This window comes from Callionymus lyra, chromosome 4 (assembly GCF_982586985.1).
Source record: "Callionymus lyra chromosome 4, fCalLyr1.hap1.1, whole genome shotgun sequence".
NCBI classification, from domain to species: Eukaryota; Metazoa; Chordata; class Actinopteri; order Syngnathiformes; family Callionymidae; genus Callionymus; species Callionymus lyra.
Genome location: NC_141821.1, coordinates 28,625,298 through 28,650,008, shown reverse-complemented (window position 1 = coordinate 28,650,008; position 24,711 = coordinate 28,625,298). Strand labels below are relative to the sequence as shown.

General features: G+C 39.0%; 1 protein-coding gene and 1 pseudogene across 1 annotated transcript; both read left to right on the top strand.

Annotated features, from left to right (window-relative positions):
* The first annotated feature begins 275 nt into the window (after window positions 1–275).
* Window positions 276–24,711, top strand: capn1 (calpain 1). Its single transcript, XM_087789562.1, is given in 22 exon segments — window positions 276–434; window positions 3,944–4,525; window positions 6,974–7,043; window positions 9,072–9,190; window positions 12,456–12,589; window positions 14,197–14,365; window positions 15,254–15,337; window positions 17,117–17,202; window positions 17,392–17,466; window positions 17,697–17,857; window positions 18,643–18,803; window positions 18,873–18,884; window positions 18,989–19,200; window positions 19,858–19,961; window positions 19,964–20,040; window positions 20,113–20,170; window positions 20,238–20,302; window positions 20,383–20,451; window positions 20,568–20,646; window positions 21,760–21,876; window positions 22,698–22,756; window positions 22,819–24,711. Coding segments are annotated over 21 exon segments (2,193 nt in total). The 5' UTR covers window positions 276–434; window positions 3,944–4,270; the 3' UTR covers window positions 22,846–24,711.
* LOC148082387 (U2 spliceosomal RNA) lies at window positions 17,239–17,407 on the top strand (annotated as a pseudogene).

The window sequence follows — 24,711 nt, the reverse complement described above, 5'->3', positions numbered from 1 at the left end:
CAAATGTTATAATTTAGCTTAAACTGGTTTGCCTGTCAGTGCTGTATTTTTATTAGCTCATAAATCTGGCTATGAAAGATTTAAACTATATTAACATTTTTTTAAATTTGTAGGGCACGCTTTAGTATTTCCCCTTTGCAAAACAAAAATCGATACATTTGTAACGATCATCTCACATGGATCAAACGTTAGACAAAACAATGTAAACAAACCACATTTCTCAGACAAAGCATTGCGCATGCGCCGTGCGGAGGACCGCATTCAGTCCAAACCACTGGAGCAGACTAGAAGCAGCAGCAGGGCGTTTCTAAAATACTAAGTAGTCCTCGACAGAAATAAGGTTTGACCAAGCTGTACTCAACATGGCAGGAACCAAGGGAAGTCAAGTAGAAACCCGCGTGTATTAAAACCCATGTTTCTAAACACCCAGAAAGGTAAATATAAATCTTTCTCTCTGCTCTTGCTTTTGAGTGTTTCACGCTTCAGACCTGCTTTTGTTTTTTCATTACAACCTTGTTTTAACTTTTTCTTCCACAGCCAAAGCTGCTAGTGGATTAGTTCAACGTAAACATCTTTAATATTCCTAACTCGACGGTACTTCTCATGCTTGGAGTAACAATGGTTATTCAGCTGTTCTTGCTGCTCAACTTGATAAAGAAGTTGAGAAATGTTACTTGACAGCTGAACAATGTTACTCCTTTCCTCGACCACACCTACTGTCTGCAACCACACGATTATCTCCTGCATGGCAGGCATTCGTGCATGAAAAGTTCTGTTTGCAAAGAGCTCTTCTAGAAAGTATTTTATTGCACTTCCTCTAAATAAATGCCAAGTTAACAGTAACCTATGTGTGTAGTTCGTCCTCTTTTAAAACTAACAAACATAGCGTATCGTTTTTCTGAAACTTCCTTGAAGTTAAGCATCTAAAATAGTCAGCATTTTTTTTTCACAGTAGTCACTTTGTGTATCAGGTTTCAAGTTTATTTCAAGTGTCGCTGTATGGTTCTGCGTTCAAAGACTGCAAGCAGAGATGAAGGCACGATATCACATTTGGCACAAATACTCCAGCCCATAATATACTTCCTAGTTCATGGCAGTTCACTATGATCACCGTGTGTTTACGCTATGTTTAGCAAATGAGACTTATGTTTACAGTGTAAACGTGGCCCTTTATGTATTTGTGTAATGCTTTACTCTGAAGAGACTATTCTCATATTTATTAATGTCAGTTTGTGATGTTGTATGATAGTATAAACTGTTGTCTAAGCTGATGAAGAAAGTTTTATCTATTTATTTTCTGTTTTCAGTGGATGCTCTTACCTATTCTTTAGTACTATTCTAACAAATTCCCGAAGGAGATCTCCAGAGGGATTAATAAAGTTTATCTATCTATATTTTGGAATACAGGACATTGAAAACGGAAGCAACTATAAAAAAAATTGTAATTTGAGATATAGTCAAAAACGGCAACATCATTTCTTCTAATATCAACAGTCAAAGTTATGATAATGTGGTCGGAACTGATCATACGTAGAACTACAGCACTTAAATAACCCTTTTTTTTTTAAATTTACATTTTGACTGTAACAGCCAGAACAGAAACCTGGGAACAGAAACCTGGAGGCTTATCCTCATGTGTCACGACTTGTAGTCCTCTTGTTGTCAAATCCCATCACTGTCGCTACCTGCACTGATGTGGAGAACGTGTGTGTGCGCTTGAGTGTGTGTTTGAGTGTGTGTTTGAGTGTGGGAAATGCAAGTGTATTTCGCGTACAAGTCGGGATGAAATATTTATCCAAAGCAGATTGAGCTCACGTTGGGTTGAGAGCGCCCCAATAACACGCAAACCACTAACCGGCCCTGATGCTGTAGAACAAGAGGAGAGTAGTTGGTGTCGGGAAGAGAAAGCGAATCTATTCTGACTGATGATGTGAAAGAAGTGAAACCACATCTGTGCACTTCTTCATTCACTTCTCAGTGTCTGGCTTACATGGGAACCGTCGTGTTATGGGATTATTGTGAGAAACCTTTAAGAGTAAAATGCTGACGACTTCAAACTTTTCACATTTTTTTTGTCAGAATTTCCAGAGGAATTATTGAATTGTGCCACAGTGAGACTGTTGTTCAGACTTTAGAATAGGGAGTATTTTCTCGTGCAAGTGCCACATGTCTCTCTAGGGGAAACTTTGTCACATAGACATGACAATTCTGCTGACATATTTAAAAATATATTTAATGCGTTCGCTTTCTATCGTTATAAAGGGTTGTATTCCCAGCTACTCGGGCAAGTGTTGGGGGACCTCCTGGACAGACCACTCTATCACCGTGTACATCATGACAAGACAACCACTCACACATATCCTCACGCCTACAGAGAATCTAGTGCCGTCAATGAACCTCTCTATGCATTGGACGAGAGTGCATAAAGGAAGTCAACGCAGACACTGGTAGAACGTACCAACTGTCATGTCCTGTCATTTTCATGCCCTCTTGTCTCCCTTCCTGATTTTCTTGTGAAGCCCTGATGCCACTTTGCTTCTGTCATGTCGACTCCCTCTCGTGCTCTTCACCAGACATCCCCGATTTGTGTCACTTGTGTCTTCATCTCACCTTGATTGTGCTTTTATAACCCCCTCCCCTGTGTCCGTCTGTTGGGATTTCACAGTATTCCTGGTATGTGTATTGGACTTTGTTAGTTATTTCAAAGTGTACACCAACAGTCACAGAGTGGAATAAACAACACAGAGATAAAAATCATTTTAGGTGAAAAAGGGACTTACATCAGAATACATTTTTTTGCATTAAAACAATTATTTATAAACAGAACGTGCCTCGGAGAAGGAGAAATTAATCCCCAATAGAAAATAAATTAAATACAAAGCAGGTCTGTTTGAGTCTAAATCTAGGCTGCTTGAAAAAGTTAAACTCTTCTTTTAGGGAAGTCAATTGTACTTGTAACCAACATCTTACTCATGAAATGTTTAGAATAGATGTGAATTAACATCTTTATGATTTAAACGGGTGAGCTACATTCACTGGACTAGACCCCACTTCAGGGCCACCAGGGCTTGTAGAATGACAGGCTTATGCTTCCTGTACAACTGATAAAAGGCTAAAATACATGAGGAAATGATGTTTGTGAAATATTGTAGCTTAAGTGTGGTTATTAAAACATCTAGTAGACCGAGTTAAAAACTATATATCAGATTAAACTTCAATAGTACTGTTGTTATTAGTCCTTATCACTTGATATTAATGTTATGGTCAAAGGTCAAAGAGTAAACCGGGCCAAGCATACAGGGTGTGGACTTCAGTGGAAAATGATGATTCATAGACCTGTATCCTTTGATTCAACACTTAAGTACTGGACCGGGAAAAAAAAAGTTTTGGTTCTGTTAACAGATTAGTTGTATGTAGACATTTTCGATGTTAAAAATAAACCCTTTTTTCACGTGTTCCTTTGTGGGCTTGACAAAAATAGCATCCAAGGCAGACTGAAAGTTCTCGTTCTGTCAGATCGTTGGTGTCACTAGCGACAGTTCCTGGATCAGCTTAATTACAGAGAGAGCTTTTGCATGTTCATGGTCTTGTTCTGCCTTCATTGTTCATGAAGATTCCAGTGAAACCTCGCCCTCCAACAGCGCTCCGCTTCATAAAAGCTCCACCAACACAGTCACAGCCATGTCTGATTAAACATTGACTTAAATAAGTTCTTCGGCTGACACTGAAACACACTCTCTGACCTGAACGGTAAAAGTGGTACTGATACGTCCAGCGTGACTAATCCCCGAGCATGTATGTACACGGTCGAGTGCAGAGGAACAGGGAGGGCTGCTATACCGTTAAAACCCTCATTGTGTATACAGAGGGTGTGTAGACATGCGTCTTTTGTCTGCGATGTGTTTACAGGTAACCCCTCTAATGGTGTCACTCTCTTCTTCAGGTCTGCGAGAAAAAGCAGTGATTGTTCAAGAGAGGATCGGGATCTGAAGGAAGGACGGAGGATCTTTGACGGGATTTTTGAAGTCACATCTAGTTCATCCGAGTCCTCTAGCTGCAGATGCACCGAAGCCTGTTTTAATATTTGATAGCTTCCTAATGGATACTGAGGTTTAATGTTGAGATGTAACTGCACCCAAGCTCTTCACTGGCACGTTTTTAGTTACATCTTCGGCTGCATTCGGTCCTGACGGCCCTATTCATTACTAGATCATACAAGTTAAACACGCATTGACGTCTGAGCAACTCTTGTGAATCCCAGAAGATCACCATGGAAGAGCCCATTTACGCCACGGGTATTGCATACCGGCTGAGAAGCCAGTGGGACCGGGATGATGGTCTGGGGCAGAACCACAATGCAGTCAAGTTCCTGGGTCAGGACTTTGAGTCGCTGAAGGCGCAGTCCGTTCGCGGCGGGCGACTGTTTGAGGATTCCTTGTTCCCGTGTGCCAGTTCATCTTTGGGCTTTAATGAGCTTGGCCCAAGATCTGCCAAGACATCTGGAGTCCGCTGGATGAGGCCTCCGGTAAGACATGACTGTTTTATTGTTGTTGAACATATGCTCCCTAGTCGAGAAACGAACATAAGGGCAACTACTGTGAACCAAACAAAGACTTAAGTTTCAAAAGTTATTTCTCTCCAAGACCCAGTTAGTCCCTCATCATTGTTTGAAGTTATTACTTTATGAAGTTCTCCCCCGTCTGAAATCATGTAGAATGAGAGGTTAAGATAGCGGATCCTATTAAGACACAGGTGTCAAACTGGTCCAGAAAAGGGCCGAGACAGTGCAGGTTTTAGATCCAACCAGTAAAGCACATATAGTAGAACCAATCAGGCGTCTGAAGACAGTAATCAATTGATTGTCAGTCAGGTGTTGCTTGTTTAAGCCGAGACCTGATTCGTTAACTCATGTGTGCTTGACTGGTTGGAACAAAAACCTGCACCGTCTCTGCCTTTTTCTGGACCAGTTTGACAGCCCTGTATTAAGACGTAATATCGGGCTTCACTCCTTCTCCAGCCAGCTACAATCACGCCCCGCTTTGTTTATACAACAAGTCCCTTGCCTGACCAATTACAGCAGAGTGGGCTTGGTTATGGTAAACAAGATTTAATCTCCAGAAAAAAAAGGGTTTTCAGTTTCAAAGTATTATTACTAACAACTCTTACAGTTTCTTCATCGACAGAAAGTCCCACGTAGAATTAGCTACTTGCATTTTACTTTTAAAGATTCAAATTTTCACGAATATCATTGTTACAAAAGTTTCTTTAAGTGGCATCCGATAGATCAGATAGCATCACTCAAGGCCTGCAGAAGCCAAGGTCTCAAGCAGGCAACATTCCACACAATTTACATGAGAGTTGAGCTTGTCAGTAAATGCTAACTTGTGTACAGTGAAGTAAACCTTCATGTGAGTACCTTTAAAATGATGTGTCCGGGATGATTTTGGTGGATTTGGCACTAGTTATATAGACTGAGCAGAGATTGAGGCCAAACATAAGTTTTGGATATTCAGTTTATTTTTTAAATAAGTATATTTAAAACAAACTTTCTAATGTTCTATAATTCATGTTGTTCTCTTGCAGCGATATTTTAGAATACAGAGGTTAAAGTGTTCCGATTATAGATAGAACCTTTTAAAGGAAAGACTTGTGAGAGACTCAACCATTTATAGTTACAATGTATGGCGTGACTGCCAAACACAGGAGTTCTTTTTATAGCCTCATGTGGGATTTCTCATGCTGCGCATTCAACATGCTGAGTAAGAGAAACTGGCAATAAGAAAACATGACGGAATAACACGAAGACACTTTTCAAGAATCATAAAAGCTGTTTCTTTTTGACACACTGCTGTGACAGAGAATTTCAGTTTTCAATGCTGTAAATTGTCGGCTTCAAATGTCAATGAATCGCTTCAAATCATTATTGACAAATGTCTTTATCTAAGCATGGTTATGGTAGGGCGCTATGCAAGAAAGTTGCAGGTTCAAATTCAGTTTGCATCAATTCTGAATTTGAATTCCAGAGACTTACTTCTTTTCTGCAGTTCTTCTTGAAGAAGCAGTATTAATTATTAATACTGAGCATTCAATAGAAAAATACCACTGATTTGGGATTTGGTGAATAAATGATTTTTAGTAGAGTAGACAAATTCGACACAATATAAATCTTCTGATTCAATTGTGTCAGTACTGATTGAATACTTCTTTCAAAAGCTGTAATAGAAAAGGACTTGTGAAGAAGGATATTGTGTTGAGTCCTGCTAGCATTAGCGTAAACAAAGTTAAGTTGGTATTTTCCAGCCTCTTAAACCTGCCAATCATCGGAATCTCAAAACTACCTAGCTTTGCTTGGCTCAGCAGTTTAAAAATGTAAACAGGCTTTTACTAGAGTTCCACAGACCGCCTTGACTCAGAGGCTTAAAATTAGATCAATAGCTAAAGAATTAACTTACTGACCACAAAGTAAGCAAAATAAAGAAAAACACATTCCTTGACTTAAAGTAATGTTTAGTTTTTGGGATCACATTTGTTTTATATGGTGGTGTTCTGAAGTTCCATCTGGATTTAAGAAGATTTTGAAGGAATAGTCCCTCACTTTTAGGGCTTGTAGCAGCTGTTGCTCAAGTACCCCGGTCAAAAACAAACATACCAAAAGCATATTTGATTGAATCATTAAAATAAATGAACTTCGATGGGACTTTAATGTAAAAAACTTGCCATTGTAGTTCATTCCACTAGTGGTAAACTAGTGGTAAAGACTCACCGAGACAATGTTTTTGCTCTGAGCAAACACAATCATTCAAAAACATTATTTTATTGTCTTGATTTGACAGTTGGCTTTCAGAACTCTTCCCAAAACTCCACAAATAGTTTGTCGAAATAAGCACAATATTGTCCTGAACTTGGTTTCTCTTCTTCCCTGTGTGTGTGTGTGTGTGTGTGTGTGTATTGTACGTTGTGTTGTACCTGACAGGAGTTCTGCAAGCGACCTGAATTCATCGTGGATGGAGCGACTCGCACAGACATCTGTCAGGGAGCGCTTGGTGAGTCTCCCCGGAACGATCCGAAATGTTTTACTACTTCATGTTTCACGATGAGAGAAGAAAGGAGGGCGACGACCTTGATTCAAACAGAAGGAAGTGTATTTACTCCACGCTAAGGGACTCTAAGGGTTGTTCTTCGTCTTGGCTTAAGTAAATGTAAAAAATAAATAAGTAAAGGTAGAGCTGCCACAGACTACATTTCCTCAAGCGAGACAAAGAACCCTTGAGCTAAACACACATAAAAGTCATCACCGACACTAAATGGAATTGAAATTTATCGAAACATCTTCTGCTGCCAAGTTTCGATACCAACGAGTGATCAAAACTTGATATTGTGTAGATGTTTTTTAACACATGAAATAAAAAGAAAAATAAGAAAACAGCTTGGGGTGAAAATCTACCAAAGCTGAAAATTGTAACTCAACTATGTGTGATATAATTTTCTTTCTTTTTAGAATTGATTTTTAAAATAGGCATAGAAACATTATAAGTACCGGTATCAAAGCTTTTGGATCGAAACTAAGCCTTATTCATTATACTGATGCAAATACGAAGCACTGACTTCATATTGTCTGGTATTTTCTATTCCTGACACAAATGTCCATCAATAATTCAACTTCTTTTGTTTGTCTCCGTCACATCTGCAAACAAGGTTGAGCTAGTCAGTAAAATCACCTCCTATATTTAAACCTTGAGAACACACAGACCAGGTGCAGATAAGATGTGCTTCTGCAACAGACTAGTCTTTATTACTATGATGGGGTTATCAGCAGTGCGACCCCTGAGTCTTTGTTCCAATATAACCAAGTCAATCAGGAAATAAGGCCCCAAAGTGAGTAATTTTCAATAAATGCTGAGCGACTGTACATTTAATTTGGAGCAGTTCAAATCACAGTCAAACACAATTTGTTATTTATTTGTATTAAGCTTTACCTTATGTATATACAGATTTTTACACCTGGTAGAAGGTGATAACTTCAACTTTTTTAAAACTTTTAAAACGGTGACAGCATACCAATAACTCATAATCATGTGTTGGACCAGTTGAAGATATATATAAGGACAGGAAAAGAAATACATATTTCAGAATTTCCCTTCCACTTATATTTTACATTCTTAAAAGCGGCCCGAATTATTTTCTATACAAGGGGTAAGATAAAGTGTGAAGTATTTTAAAAACTGGAGCAAATTTCAAAATAAAAAACCTTGAAGTTGAATCATGACCTCTCCAGCGAAGGTTAAGGTGGTGTTCAATAGTATTATTCTATGCACTGCTGCTGGTAAGAACTACAGCAGCCCTGAAAGTTGCTTTTATAAGATACAGCAAACAAACTTAATGTGACTATGGTGAAAAAAGGTTCCCATCCCCTGAGCAAATACAAATCTTTTTATTCATTATTGGGTTGTCTTCTTAAATGGTTGTTTGAAAATAACATGTGTGCTGTCTCTGTGCTTTTTTAGTTTAACTGGACCACTTGGCTAGAGTGTTCTAAAATACAGTTTCAACAGATCAGAGCAAGATAGTCTGAGAAGTAAGTTCAGAGTGTGACAAGTTCTTCAACTTTTGACAATCAGCTTTGAAGGAAAAAGGTGATTTTTATGCCGTTCTCTCCTTTCTAAATTGAAGCAGTACTGTGTGTCCCTTCAAAATTGAAAGAGCAGACCTCGTAACAGCTCAGGTTACAGAGAAACGTCTCCCTCAGACGACGGCAAATCAATCGATGAGGCAGAGGTCACTGTGACAAAATGATCAGCAGAACAAAGAAAAGAAACCACCATCATCCACACTGTGACTTACAAGAGACGCTCTTCTATAGAAGCTCTTGGACTTGAGCTCTGCGAACACTGTCTGTGATGATGAGTCTGTTCAGACGTCTCGTATTAAGGTTAGCAGCGTCGAATAATGAAGAGCTGGAGAGTAAAAGAACAGTAGATAAAGCGTGATCATAATTTTGAACATGCGTGTCTGTTGTAGTTCATCCTTCAATTGTTTTCACATCAGAGATTGATGATTTGATGTGTTTCCAGGTGACTGCTGGCTGTTGGCAGCGATAGCTTCACTCACCCTCAACGACAACGTCCTGCACAGAGTGGTTCCTCATGGACAGAGTTTTGCACAAGGATATGCCGGAATATTTCACTTCCAGGTAAAGACAACCATTGCAAACACACTAAGATATTGATTCTCTGATTTAAAGTGGAGCAGAATCCAATTTGGTTGCCAATTAAAAAGAAAGTAATTCGCTTCAAATTTGTTTCTATCAACATTGTGTAAGTTTATTTTATTTATCTTTTGGTCAATCAGTTGTATGTACAGGTTTATTCGTGGGTTTGGGTCATTTGTATTATCTACAAAGCAAAGTACACTTGATAAGCTCTAGTTGTGCAATAAATGGATCAAATGTAAACACTGTGTTATAAGTTTAAGTCTACTGTCAGAATCAGAAACTTGTATTGTCAGTGTTGTAAACACAACATAGTGGTGTCGGTACAGACTAAGAGAATAAAATTAGATGCAACATAAAATAAGCAATAGAAAAACAGAACCAAGCACCAAGTCATTCAGTTGGACTGTTGGTAGAAGTTGAAAGGTTTACTTCAATCCTTTGTTGTTTACATTACATACAAACTCACCTTCAGATGTCGTACATTATAAATGGAAAGGAAGTGAAGATGGTTTGTATTATAACTGCTAAATACAGTTTTCTTTCCGTCAACTGGTATTTTGATGAGGATTACTATTATAATTATTTGTATTATTATTGTGACTGTTATCATTATTTGTTCAACAAAGACTAAACAATAGTTTCAGTAAAATATTATTATTTATTAGTTTACAGGGGACTGTGATATGTAAGAGTCTTTTCATTTTATATATTTTTGAATGTTCTTTGCAACACTTGTTTACCTGACAGCATCCTGACTGTTGTGGTTAAAACCCTACAGCAGTCAATTATTGGTGTAAATGTTTGACACAAGTACCTTTTTGGCTCTCAAATGAGTGCATGGTGAGGATTCAAGGCTACTAGGAAATGTCCAAGTCCAGCCCTGGTCCATGGTCATGGATGAGAGGAGGAAAAGATGACTGGAAATTGTGATTGTGTTCCGGCTAATGTTCAACGTGTAGTATTCAGACCGACATAAATTTAGAGCCAGCTAGTGATTGTGTTTACAGAGTTGTAACATGTTTTACTGTAAGAACAAAAGCCTTCCTGCTCCACACAAGCGTCTAAAGTTGCTTTTCCACTTTCTGCTGACTCAGACTGTCTGGTCGACTCAGTGGAACTCTGTGCCAACTGGACTGTCAGATGCCCCAGTGGTGACATGAGGGAGAGACTCATGTGAGAAACGGGGCGGAGGCTGCATGAGAGAGAGTGTGGGGGTCGTCTTGAAGCCACACATACATGTGAGGCGAACCATGATGAAGCTCAGACACACATATGTCAATGGGCCGCGGGCAACGGCTGACTGATGAGACCTGGAGCAACGTAGCAAACATGATGCTGCCAAGCGCACACATGCATGCAGCTCGGTTCAGGGATTCATTCCTGCAACTCTACCAAACAACCTCGACAGAAACAACAGCGTTGGCACAAACCTGCTGAGGACTCCCTCTTATAGACGCCGTCGTCTGAAAGAAAAGATTTGACCTATTTAAGATTTGAACCCAATCTCTCTGTTTTCATTCCTCTCCAGTGTTACATAATTTTTGTGTGTGCAGTAAGTGGAACACTTATGACTGACAGCTTACGTGTGGTACTATGATCCACCGTCACTGTTGTGAAGCATGTGGGCTCCTGGTTTGTTCAGGGATTCCCTCGGTGTACGCTTGGTTCCTCTGAGCTTCTGGATGAATTACACAGACCAGGGTGAGTCATCCCAAAATGAAATTATAAATCCAGGCGTCGGGGAATCATAAATGGTGCAGGGAGGAGAGGGAGAGAGCGAGGCGGGAAGACAAGAGGTGGAAGAATGAATTATATACAAGGCAATCTCAGCCGGTCGCAGAGGGAGGCACATGTTAAATAGAGCAGAATTCTTCCTGGTATGTTCATAGTCACTAGTATTTCTTACACGCGAGCCTCCGTGGCTGCAGAGAGAATCTTCTGCAGCTTCTGCAGCTGCCAACACACGAGTGGGAGTGAAGGAAATGTCTCTTCTCTCCAATGATCGAACATTTCCTGAAGGGCCTTAATCTGTTCATCCACACACATTTAGGCTTTCCCCCCAGCTGTCAATCATTGCATCCATCCAGCTGTCTATTCATCCACTTGTCCGTTTGTCCGTTGGTCAGTTAGTCTATTTATGTATCTTTCAATTCATCTGTCTTTTCATCTTTCCGTCTTTTTATCAATCGATATGTGAAGCTCCACACCCATCAGTCTGTCCCTTCATCCAACCGCCCTTCTTTTTCTCCATCTATCCATCGCTGTCTCTTCATCCATCCGTCAGACTGTCATATTGCTTTTTGTCCATCAGTCAATCTGTCTTTTCATTCAAATGTCAGTCTGTCTTTCATCAATCGAAACATCAAGCTGCCCATCCATCCATCCATCCAACTATCTTTCCATCCAATGATAGATTGATTCAATTATGCATCCATCCATCTGCCTGACTATTTATCCATCCATACAGTCCTCATCAAATCTATCCATCTATCTATCTATCCTTTAATCCAAAGAAAACAAACTTATTTCTGGGCAATACATGTTAAACAACATCAGTATTTGCTAAAGGTGATAATAATACCATTTTTGACCGTAACCTTTGACCTTTTGTGACTGTCACAGGACCTTCAAATGTTGCAGTACTTTGTGAGTCTTGCATGATTACACAGGGGAAGTGCCCCAACCGGACACGTTGTGAAGTTGTTTTCTCACCGTCACCATCATAGTGGTGAAGACTTAAAGCAGTTGTTCAGCGGGTTTGTTAGAAGTCCTGTTGCGTGACCCGTACATAGTCTTGCCCCAAGGTCATGATGTGTGTGTGTGTGTGTGTGTGCGTGCCGAGAGTGCCAAGCATTCATTCGGGAGCCGGAGTGAAACCTATTTTCAAATGCCTGTAACAGGAGATTTGTGGAACTATTACTGTGGTGTTGGTTCATTTAATGCTGCAGTCTTTCCCTGGAGTTCCAGCATCTACTTGCTCAATCCTTAATTACTCGACCATGAAGAGTGTAGACACATCTGCATGACTGAACACTGTATGATATTGTTCACCGGGAAGAGATGTTCAGGTGTGACCTCATTTCACCCTCGTCGTTGCCCCCGACCTGCACTGCTCTCTACTGACTTCACCACTAATGACATCACCTCCTGTTCACCTCTGGTGCAGGTCAAATATGCTCTAGCAGAAGTTATATATTGTTTGATCGTCATTCTTATAAAAGAAAATGTGTTTTCTTTCCTGCAGTTCTGGCAGTTTGGTGAATGGGTGGAGGTTGTTATCGACGACCGCCTGCCAGTGAAAGATGGGAAACTGCTGTTTGTTCACTCGGCCGAGGGGACTGAGTTCTGGAGTGCACTGCTGGAGAAAGCCTACGCCAAGTGAGTCCCACAGGAGTTGTATTTAAGAAAGTCATTTCCTGACGCTCACCTTATGCTAAACTGTGCCCTCTGGTGGACAGCGTGAGTAAATCCCAAGTCATCGTTAATCTTCCCTCAAACGCTATACACACAATTATAAATGAAAGAGTTTTATAATGAAATTTAACAAAAAAACTATCAGTATAAGACCAGTTTTGTTTGAGTTTCTAGTGGGAAATCATAGCTTTGTGAATTTGTTTATAGTCAATAATTACTGAAAAATAAACTGTTAGACACTCTTTTTTGAATTTGGATATGAAAAAAACTAAAAACTTAATAATGGCAATGGTCTTTTTTATCGCAAATAATAAAAACAATCATGAATCCATGTTATATCCACAGATTAATGAACAACTTGTTAAATTGTAGAATAACTTGTGTAAGACATACGATTTATGATGATCGCAAGCTGTACATCTTCTGTTTGGCCACAGGGAGACAGCAGTGGTCTATGTCTCAAAAGTTCTAACTTGTTAATGCAGTTGTGTCCAAAGTAATCCGACAAGGATAATCAGAACAATCACTAATTAACCAGTAGGTGTAGTAAAGTCATAGAAACCAATAGACTCAACATTGGTGATATGCAATAAACAGTGTTGACTTGGATTAGTAAAATGATTGATCTCTGAGGAAACTGGTGTCAATGAGGGGTCACTGATGACGGGAGTTAAAGATGAAGCCATGTATTTCTCTTTAAACACCTGAGAAAAATGAGTCGTTCCATACATCGTTCAGGACAGCATGCTTGAATTAAAAGTTGATCAAAAAAGGGAAGTCAACAAGAAGTTAAAAAAAACAATCGTCTGCTTGGCCAAAATGATGAATTAAAATGGACAGCAAAACAAGACACACATGGAAGAAAACGTATCCATTTGTGTGGATCAAAGAAGAGCCAGATGATCAGATCCAGGAAGATCGAAGACTGACCTTCAATGTGACAATTAGAAGACGCCTTTGATACGTCAATATATCGGATATAAGCCCCTGCAAAATAATAGAGTACAACTTGCAAAAGAAAACACGAATGGCCCAGAGAGAAATTGAGAAACATTTTGTTTACTGATGAAAGCAAGATTGATGTTTTTTAATTCCTGAGGCTGATCAGTGGTTTGAGCTTCATGTTGTGCAGAGCTCCCAACACACAGAAATAAAAACTATTTGAAAGATTAAGAGCTTTACTGCTGATTTAAAGCTTTTATATTGACTGTACATACACAAGTTACCGTGAACTGAAATACAAGCGGCACAAAATAAAACCTAATAAAGTCTTAATTAAAATATTAACTCACCCGTGCTCAATATATTACTTTTATCGCCGTCATTCCAACCCTAACTAAAAAATGTTATGCGGATACGAGTTATGCGGAGGCTTTAGCTGCAGCTGTTGCAGAGTACAGCTGTTGTCTTCGTGTGAGAACGGAAGGGGAATTGGAAGGAAACATGAGAGCCAGGCTGCAGCTGTAGTGTCTGAACTGTTGACTCTCTGCTGTATGAAGGAGAGAATCTAACACCCTCCGTACATGTATATGTTACTCATGCTGCGTCGTTTCTTGTCATCCTCGTGTCAGGCTGAATGGATGCTATGAGGCTCTGTCAGGCGGCAGCACCTCGGAAGGGTTCGAAGACTTCACTGGTGGAGTGACGGAGATGTACGATCTGGATAAAGCTCCATCTGACCTCTACAGCGTCATCAGCAGAGCCATCGAGCGAGGCTCGCTGCTGGGCTGCTCCATCGATGTCAGTATGGCAGAAGATGAACGTGATTCATGTGATAACTGATAAAGACAAACAGGTTTTCACTGATCCAACCAATGTTTTTTACCCTTAACATCTTGTTTCCCAGTTATCTGAATGTTACACAAACAAAATCTGATAAACCTGGTGGAGGAGAATAAACATGTATAACTTCTATAAAGAGAAATGAAATGATCACAGCAAGCAGAAGATTTGAAAATATATTAAAATCTCTGTCATGACTGGATGCACCTTTAATGGTGAAAATATGCATGATGATAAAAATAATAATATAATGAAGTATTATACGCCTCGACTGACAAGTAAGATACTTAAATGCACTTTAACATACTTTTTAAAAAAGAGACTTTTAAGAAAGCTTGACTGTTTCTGACACTGATGCCATAAACTATATTTATACGTTTTTCATTCAGAATTAAATACTTGTAATATGAAGAAGCTACTGTATACATGTCTGGTGAGGAAATGAGAAAGAGTTACAGAGAAATATTTCGAGTGACTGACATGAGACGACACCAAGAGCGAGCAGAGAGATCTGATCAATGGAAGCGTGACTCGATCATTCAGGTCACATGCAGACATTTCATGATTCAAAGAATTTGATTAGCCTGAACGAGAACCATGTGTGAGGAAGTCACACGTTTGTTGTTAGTTGTCCACTGTCTGGCCAGTCACGTCAGTAATGTGAGGAAAACATTAAAAACCGTCACTTCAAAACAAGTAAACTTCCATTTGACGTCAGACGGTATGAGCGATTAAACCTTGCCGTCACTGTCTGACTGCAGGCGTCGCCTCCACTCACTTCCTCTCTCCTGCGTGTGATGTGTATCATGTGTGGTGGCGTCACTCTTTCACTCTTTTTGTCCTCAGATCACCAACACCAAAGACATGGAGGCAGTCACGTTCAAGAAGCTGGTGAAGGGACACGCCTACTCTGTCACTGCGGTGGATGAAGTGAGTGCAGCTCAGTTTTCACCAAACACAAGCACAAGTTTTTGTGCGGAAGTTTACCAGATATTTAGAGTCCACTCCTCGCTGTTGTTCCAACTGTGTAATCAACACAAGATAGTGTAATATGAGAGAGAATTAAAAATGAGTTTTAGTAATTCTCCTGGAAGACGATGTTTCTGCTCTCAAAATGTACATTTTATGTTCTTAACCAACGACACAGAAGCACCAATATACAGTACTTGATTTCCCATCTTACATGAAATGCTCTTCTTCTACTTTTGAGTAATTTTGAAATTAATTCTTGACATTTTTAAGCAAAGCTTGTTGTTCTATAGCCTGTTAACCTGCATATATCTTCATCTGGCCCCTGAACCGTTGATAACTATTATATTTTTAATGTTCTTTTAAAAATTACAAGGTTTAGAGAGAAAATAACGTCCACTGTAATCTTGCAGGGACATTATAAGAAACCACTCCTACTTCACAAACAAATAAATCATCATCATTCATACTTTGACCTACAAACATTTTATTACTATTTACTTACGTTCATTAGTTAATTAATTAATAACTAATGTAACTCAGATGTCTTTTTTTCATGTAGATTAATTTTTACCACGCCCAAGACACCGTGTACAAACAAACATTTATTTCTTAACATTCAACCTTTTATGTATGATTGTTATTTTATTCGAGATTCGCAGAATTAGATTCGATTCGATTATAATCTTCATTATATAGAAGGATTCACGTATACACATCACTTTGACGTTATCTTTTTTTTTTAAGGTTGAAAATAAATGACAACTTAATTCAACAGTTTATCTTATGAGTTGGGGACTATTAAGATTAAGTTTAACAAGACATGACCCCCATGTAGTGCATACAAATCATGTAAAGTGATGGTGGGTACTTCTCTGCAAGACCTTGGCTCTTGAGAGGGTTTTTGTGATCTCCTGTCTGAGATGTAATGTGAAGAAACCCTATAGATTTATTGTATTTGGTTGAAAAATTAGTATTTGTAATGGATGTGTCTGGTGCTAATTCTATGAAGCACCAGTTTGGGAGAATGAGACGGAATGGAACGTGACGTTCCAGAGCATTTAATAAAATCAAATCAATCGTTGAAAGGTCATTTCACCATGGCGAGAGGCAAAGTGAGAACAGTGTGTGATCAATGTGTCTTGTGACAGAGAAAATGGTTTAGTTCAAGCTCACAAATTCTAGTTTTACAATCTGGCCTCTGGTGTGATTGTTGATACTCCCCTTCGATAAAAAATTATGTCAAATGAATGATGGTAGTGTTTGTTAGAGGAGAAACAAACACATAAGAGATACTTAAGATGCATTCAGCCTCTAAGAATGAAAAGTAAAAATGTTTACACTTCAAGCTCGTTTTTTTTTCTCGTTTTCACTGCCATTGATTTCAGTCTTGATGCCCAAAGGCATTCTGGGATAACACTTTCTGCCAAGGGAGGGCCCTAAGAATCTTAAAACCTAGGGAGCTCTGGCCCTTACACGTGTTCCTCATTACTCAGTTTTGAGTACTAGGACAGTCCTCACTCATCGCGGGAGCCCAGATTTTGAACTTGAGGGATAAGCTTGAAGATGAATAGATTAAGATATTAATGGAACGGAGCCTTATATTACCAGTTAGTTTAAAGATTATTGTTTAGCTCTTGACTGTTAAAAAATGTTGGCCCTTTGTGTGATTGGGTTTGTCAGCCCTGGTTTACTGGATCAACATCGGTTTTTCAACACCATTGTTTTTGTTTCTGTTAGGTCGTATACCGTGGAAACATGACCAAACTGGTCCGTATCAGAAACCCGTGGGGAGAGATCGAGTGGACTGGAGCGTGGAGTGACAAGTACGTCTTGACTTCTGACTAAATAATGGGTTTGTTATCACTTCTCGGCCTTTTGGCTAAGATCAAGTGTAGCATCTGTTCTTATCAGTTTAATAGTGTGTTTGTTCCTCTGATTAAAAAAACAAACACGAGTACAAAGATGTGTCAGAGCTTGACTATGCATTGACCTCTCTGTGGTGAAACCTTCAGCTCCAGAGAGTGGGAAAGCGTGGATCGTTCTGTCAGAGGTCGTCTGCAGAACCGCAGTGAGGACGGGGAGTTCTGGTGAGTCTGTCTCACTCTTGTATTTTGTCTGGTCAGAACTGTGAGTTTATGAAATAATTAGGTTTCTTTCTTATGTGTGATATATATATAGTTTATATTTTTTAATGTATAAAAATGTTTTTCAAAAGTCTGACATCATGGAAACACGGTTGATCTCCCTTTTAGTCGTCCATTCAATAGCTTCATTTCCTAAAGTCATTGTGAATCCTCTGCCTTCTCCCTCCTACCAGGATGTCGTTCAACGACTTCCTGCGCGAGTTCAGCCGCCTGGAGATATGCAACTTGACAGCCGACGCCTTACAGAACACCCAGATGAAGAAATGGAGCTCCTCATTGTACCAGGGAGAGTGGAGGAGAGGCAGCACCGCCGGCGGCTGCAGGAACTTTCCCGGTAAAATCTGACGAAGAGAGCAGGGAAAATAAGTCTTATGATCAGAAACTTCTTGTGTAATTTCCCAACTTGCAATAGAGTAAAAGGTAGAGACGCATTCTGAAAGACTAAAACAATGTTACCTTTATACCAAAAACAAATGTTTATTTGTTTCATATCTTCTGCACATACTGTTATATTAATTTGTATTTCCCTCTATTAGTTTCATATGAATTATAAATGAACACTCAATTGTTGATCCAAATGGCAAAACTGTTGTGTCATCATAAAAATTAGAAATTCCGTTACTCAACATTTAGGCTTTAAAGACGCAACAGTGGTTTTCCTATAGTGTCACAACATTTGTCTCTTACACATCTATAACATCTGAAGGCATTAAAAACTATGAAGAGAAAATACTGAAACATAAAGATGTTGACATTCATTTTCAGCTGAAAAAGTTTATTCAGTGGCACAAAGTAGTATTTCGTACAAGATCAAATGAAGTTTTAATGAAGCTACTAAACACTGACTTGTCTATAAAGTTGTGCATATGAATAGCTAGTATTGTAATTTTGAAACTGTGTGCTTATATGTGTGTATCTGAATTACATTTGTTTTTACTTAAGTAAATCACAATATATGCTCCTTTATTACCTTATTTTAGCCTTACCCCTTATTACTTGATGTATTATTTAATTTACATTTAAACAACATTTTCTAAAATGAAAAAAAAGCATGGTACGTCAAGGTACAACTTTGTCTAACTCTATCTGATCTCTGGTAACCCCTGTTTTTGTCTCCAGCAACCTTCTGGCTGAACCCTCAGTTCAAGATCTTGTTGCAGCACCCCGACTCTCCCGGCCAACCAGATTGCAGCTTCTTAGTGGCGCTGATGCAGAAGGATCGCAGAAAGAAGCGACGAGAGGGAAAAGATATGGAGACTATCGGATTTGCCGTCTATGAGGTCAAATAAATTGTAATGAATCTTTGAATTGTAAGTCATTAACCTGTGTGTCTTTCTTTCATCCTGCAGGTGCCTCAAGCGGTACGAGCTCAATTCTAATCTTTATTTCTCTGGAAAAACTAAATTTGTTACACATGATTTTGAGTCTTTAACTTTGCTTTTTTTACTGTTTTCGACAACTGCAGTCAGCAGGAAAGTCGGGCGTCCACCTGAAGCGAGACTTCTTCCTGACCCACGCCTCCAGCGCTCGCTCAGAGCTCTTCATTAACCTGAGGGAGGTCAGCTCTCGCTTGAAGCTCCCAGCAGGGGAGTACATCATCGTGCCCTCCACCTTTGAACCTCACAAGGAGGCCGACTTTTGTTTGAGAGTTTTCTCCGAGAAGCCTGCCAACTCTGAGTGAGTTCAGTGATCCATGATGACTACAGATTGTTCCATAGTGTTTAATTGATCACTGAATAAAATCATTAAAAATCCAAACAATATTAGTAAGTAAGTAATAGTTATTTGTAAAGCGCCTTTCTCAGACCAGGGTCTCAAAAGGCTTTAACAATCATAACAATACACTGTTAAAAATATACTTTAAAAGGCCACAAACCAATGCATATGCAAATACACACACATTTTAAAACTTTAGAAGTTCAAGACAACATAAGAAAAACCCAAGAAAGTTAAGAAAAAGATTCTGATCCACAGACCTCAGAGCCCGAGCTGGGGTGTAACTCTGGATCAGATCACTGATGTTAGGAGGAGCCTGACCATGAATAGATCTAAAAGTAAGAACCTGAATTTTAAAATTGATCCTGAACGAAACTGGCAGCCAGTGAAGAGTTTTAAGGATCGGAGAAATGTGAGTTCTTCTACTAGAGCCGGTCAGAATTCTCACTGCAGAGTTTTGCATTAACTGTAGGTGAGAGAAGTGACATACGTGGTATAAAGTAAATACTAGTAAATATCTTTCTAACAATCTTTTGTCCAAATATTACTCAAAGGAATCAACAATTTTCATCATACTTTGCTTCATATTTGTAGTTGATTTGATGAATGTTGTTTCAGGGAGCTGGATGACCATGTAGAAGCGGAGATCCCGGAAGAGGTGAGATCAAGAGACGACTTGTCTTTCAATTCAAAATCATGCGAGCCACCGGCTGAATATTTGCTTCTGTTTTTCAGCCCCAACTTGAAGAGAGCCAGATCGACTCTGGTTTCAAGAGTCTGTTCCGCCAGTTGGCTGGTCCAGTGAGTCTCATATGAAGTCAATATTGAGGTTAAAATGACAGCGAGTAACTCTTCAAACCGTATTGTCAACAGGACATGGAAATAAGTCTGACTGAACTCCAGACCATATTGAACAGGATCATCAGTAAACGTCAGTAACTAAAAACAATCAACTTTTAGCGTTAATCTCTCTTCTAAAATGATTCTTGTGCTCACAGACAAAGACTTGAAAACAGACGGATTCACCAAAGAAGCCTGTCGCAGTATGATCAACTTAATGGATGTATCCTTGGACAAAAAAACACGGCAGCTCCTCCTGTCTCATTCAAACTAGCCTGATGTTCCTTTAACCTCCCGGCACAGACTGACGGCAGCGGGAAGCTCGGCCTGACAGAGTTCCACGTGCTCTGGGAGAAGATCAAGCGATATCTGGTGAGAGTTTCTATCAGATGATGAAGCTTCATTCTTGACATGGAGCCAGCCTGTCGGATCACCAGCCTGTTGGGTTCCAGATTATTTATTGTCCGGCTAATCTCTCCTTCCTCTAGACGATATTCAGAAACTTTGACTTGGACAAGTCGGGCACCATGAGCTCCTATGAGATGAGGATGGCTCTTGAATCTGCAGGTAACGTTCCCCCTGAATATAAATACAAGCAAGATAGGGAAATGAGAGAGAAAATTGCTTCTCCAACTTTTTCTTACCTCACCTCTTTCAACTAGTGAAGATTATCTAACCTCACCTACACTTGTCACGACTACAAAGATCTTGACAAATAACACTAAAATGTATTTACTTGTACTTGCATCCACGTATGTTTGAGGAATCGCCTGCAGCAACTGATTCTTTATGTATCTATCATTTTATTATATTTTCTTAAGGATATTAGTTTGGCATCAGTTCTGATGTCCACAATTGTAACCAGCCGAAAAAAGCTACCAAAATATTGTGCTTCATTTTGGCATAACTTTAATTTCCCCTCAACAATAGATTGATCTAAAAACAAACCCAGATATAGTCTTAAAAAGGAAAACATATTTTGACCCAGGCATTAATCATTAACATTAATCATTAACATTAATCAATATTAATCAAGTCATGTAATAAATCAAAAGGACAGAGTTCTTTTTTTGAAAACATTGAGATGGTTTTACATTAATAACCTATGAGAAAATTGTGTGTGGATGAAAATAACGTCTGTGTGAAACACAAATGTTCTTTTATTCTCATATGGTCAAATCATCATTTAATCTTTAGTGCAAGCTTGACCCACTTTCTCTGTCAAGTTGTTTAAAAAAACACCCCCTGGAGATTTGGAGTACAGCAGCTAGTCCTCTGTCTTGCTGTTAACATGTGCGATTAATGTCCTTGTAGAGTTTCAGTCATTCCCGTTACTAAGAGAGTGGAAAAGTGGTTAAAATAACGGATTTTATGTGACACAATCAAACGGTCATAGTATCATATGACGTGTTGATCAGCAGCACTGAGTGTTTCTGTACGTCAGTGTTGCAATGTCAAGACTGTTGAAAGAAAACAGAACTTCAATGTGTAACACAAAGGAACATTAACAGAACATCTGGGAATTATGCGTCATAGGATTTGAACATGATAACTGGTCTTTGCTTGTTTGCCTCTTCAAATCCTCAATATTATATATATATATTTCTAATGACAACAATATGGATGTGTATGTTGAGTCTGTGTTTTCTGATGGCCTCGTTCCGTCTCTGCCGCCTGCAGGCTTCAAGCTGACCAACCAGCTGTTCCAACTGATCATCCTGCGCTACACCGAGGCCGACATGGCGGTGGACTTTGACAACTTCGTAACGTGTCTGGTCAGACTGGAGACCATGTTCAGTGAGTCCAGAACACTTGTGCCGCTTCACCAGATGTGTAGATATTTAAAAAAGTCTTAAAACCGAAACCAGTCACGACAATGTGGATGCATGCCTCATGTTACAACGACTCACATTGTTGGAGGTGTTGCCTACACTGTGTCGGTGCCTGAGTCTATATAATGAACTTTAGTTTGATCGTCAAGATGTATGTCCTTTGAATCATACCCACAGTGAAATATATCAAAGATAAATGACCTATTAACTTGTGTACGAAACCAGATAGTTTTGACTGAAGTTAGACGGCCGATTGAACTTCCCAAATCCCAAATAAGATTTCTGACTCCTTCAAGAAACATCTTAAGGCATTTTTATTTGTGCTTTTCCCTGCTTTTCTGGGACTCCTGAGTCTTATGTGTCTTATGTGTCTTGATCTTTTAAAGTAGATATTTTGACTGTATATTAGTTTTGATTGTTAAAGCGCGTTGTGACCCTGGTCTAGAAAGATCTTTAAAAATATTTAAAATATAAGTGCAAATATTCTATATTTATTCTCTTTAATTCTTAACATTATTTAAAATTCCAAAGACCCAACATAGGATTTAAAAACACGGATAAAGTCAGAGGTGAGCAATATGGAATCTTTAGAATCCCAGTAGTCTGACCTCCTACAATATTTTGACCTTTGTTGTAATCGGAGAAGCCAAGGTCACTGACGACCCTGACCCTTGTTCCAGTTTCAATACAGGTGGTGCTTTTGAATTTGTTTGTATTTTAAAATGTATGTCACCTGAGTTTGTGACTCTGTAAAGCTATGTATGTAAAGTTGTCTTTGTTTTCCAGAAACATTCAAGACCATGGACACGGACCGGGACGGTGAAATCACGCTCGACTTCTTCCAGGTATGACCACTTCCTGTGAGGTCGTACTTGCTCATGACTAACATGCTGCCAACGCTCCACAGTGGATCTCGCTGACCATGTTTGCCTAAAGACCCTGGGACGCTCTCTGAACTGCCCCCCCCTGCATCATGTGCTTGTGTCAGAAGTGCCTTCTCTCCTGCGAGCTGGTCTGCACGTCCAGTGTCTGATGTCAAGTACAGTGCATTACTCTCAACGATGTCTCTGCGACCATGTCTTGGATGTAGTCTACGGATGCAAAGATGCTGATGTAGCAGCTGAGACTGGTTCTCCAGGTGAATTTACTGTGACGGATTTTATAAAGTTAGTGTAGAGAAATGGTTATGGAATTATAATAAATGGTCTATTTACCGATGCATATATTTTTAATAAATACTAAATTAAACTTGCCAAATAATCCTGTAGCTCGGACATTGAAATATTAACTTTGGATGAAGTAAACAATGAATTGTATTCAGGCCACAATAAGAACGTTTTTGCAAAAGATGATATTAATGCTAAGATTATGAAAGTGTTGCAGTCAAAATAAATCATATATTCATCTACCGCAGACAAATATTATAGAGCACATTCACTAAATTACATTATTTCTTATCTTCTGACTCGACTATCTTCACATTTTCGCTTACTTTTCAGAATGTTTTTATGCCAAATGCACTCGCACAATTGAATTCTGCCTGATCTGTTTAGTTCAGTTTGTGATGGTGTTCTGCATTTGATTTATGACTCTTTATCATGGTTTGTCTGGCACTAGAACAGTTTGTTTTTGGACTCGACACTAGAACTTACCGTCACATACAAAAACATGCAGCACCATCACTATAAATGAAACATTCACCTGTATTTTCATCCAGTACCAGGACAGTCAGGACAAAAGCATTAACTGTCACCATTGAAGAGACACTTTTAGCTAATGTTTTTCTTTATTGCTGCCTATGACCATATAACTATAGAACATATTATTTAAAAACAAATTGTTTGTTTGTAGATCTAAAGACACTTTATTATTGCAAAAAGAAGGACAAATAGAAATAATAAAGTATTTAAAAGTTTTTTATAAAGATGTTGGAAAATAGTCTTAAAAGTACAAATAACTCCCCTGTACAATATTAGCTTCTAAAATATCTACGTCATGATTTTACTATTTAATCTTTTTTAAGGTTTTAAAAATAAGAGTGAGCAAGTACTCGACACTTGTGCTTCTGCTCACTAGGCAAACTGTAAATGATGTCATAGACGGACAAGTTCCGCCCTTAATAGTTTAATTTCTGGAACCACGATAATATATCGTGGTTCCATCAGCATGTCTGCCGTAAGCAGCCAAGTGTGAAGTGGATACATGGATGTGTGTTGTGTGCTCAGACATATTGACATATAAACCGTGTGTATTTCTACCGTGCCTCAGTCGCTGAAGCCAACTTTTTATGACGCGTATGTACCAGATGAACACGGACAAAGGTGCCATATTATAAAGAATGTTTTGTCTAATCTTTGGCACTGTCAGCATCACATCTTCTCTATGCATGCCCATCTTTCTTTTAAAAGAAGGTGCAGGTGTTCTTTTCAACAATTTGTTTTAAGAGGTGTTTGTCGCGTTAAAGGGAACAAAAGCATCTTCATAGGAATGCAAAGTAGCAAAAACTGTTGTGTGCATGTGCCGTGGTATTGTTTCTGCCTGCCAAAGCTCTTATCTGATAGTCATAATGTTTGTTCATAATAAAGGCCTACAGCATATAATAGGGAAGAAAAACATACTCACTCCGGAAAAGCTTGTCTTATACTAACGCCAAAAGGGACTTTGTGTTTTTGTGTTTAGGTGCCAAGCGGTGTATGCTAGCTAATGTTTACTACATTTACAATCTGGGTCATTGTGGAAAGAAATTGTTCATTGTTTTCTGTATCATGAGAATTAAAAGTTGCTGATCTGTTCACACAAA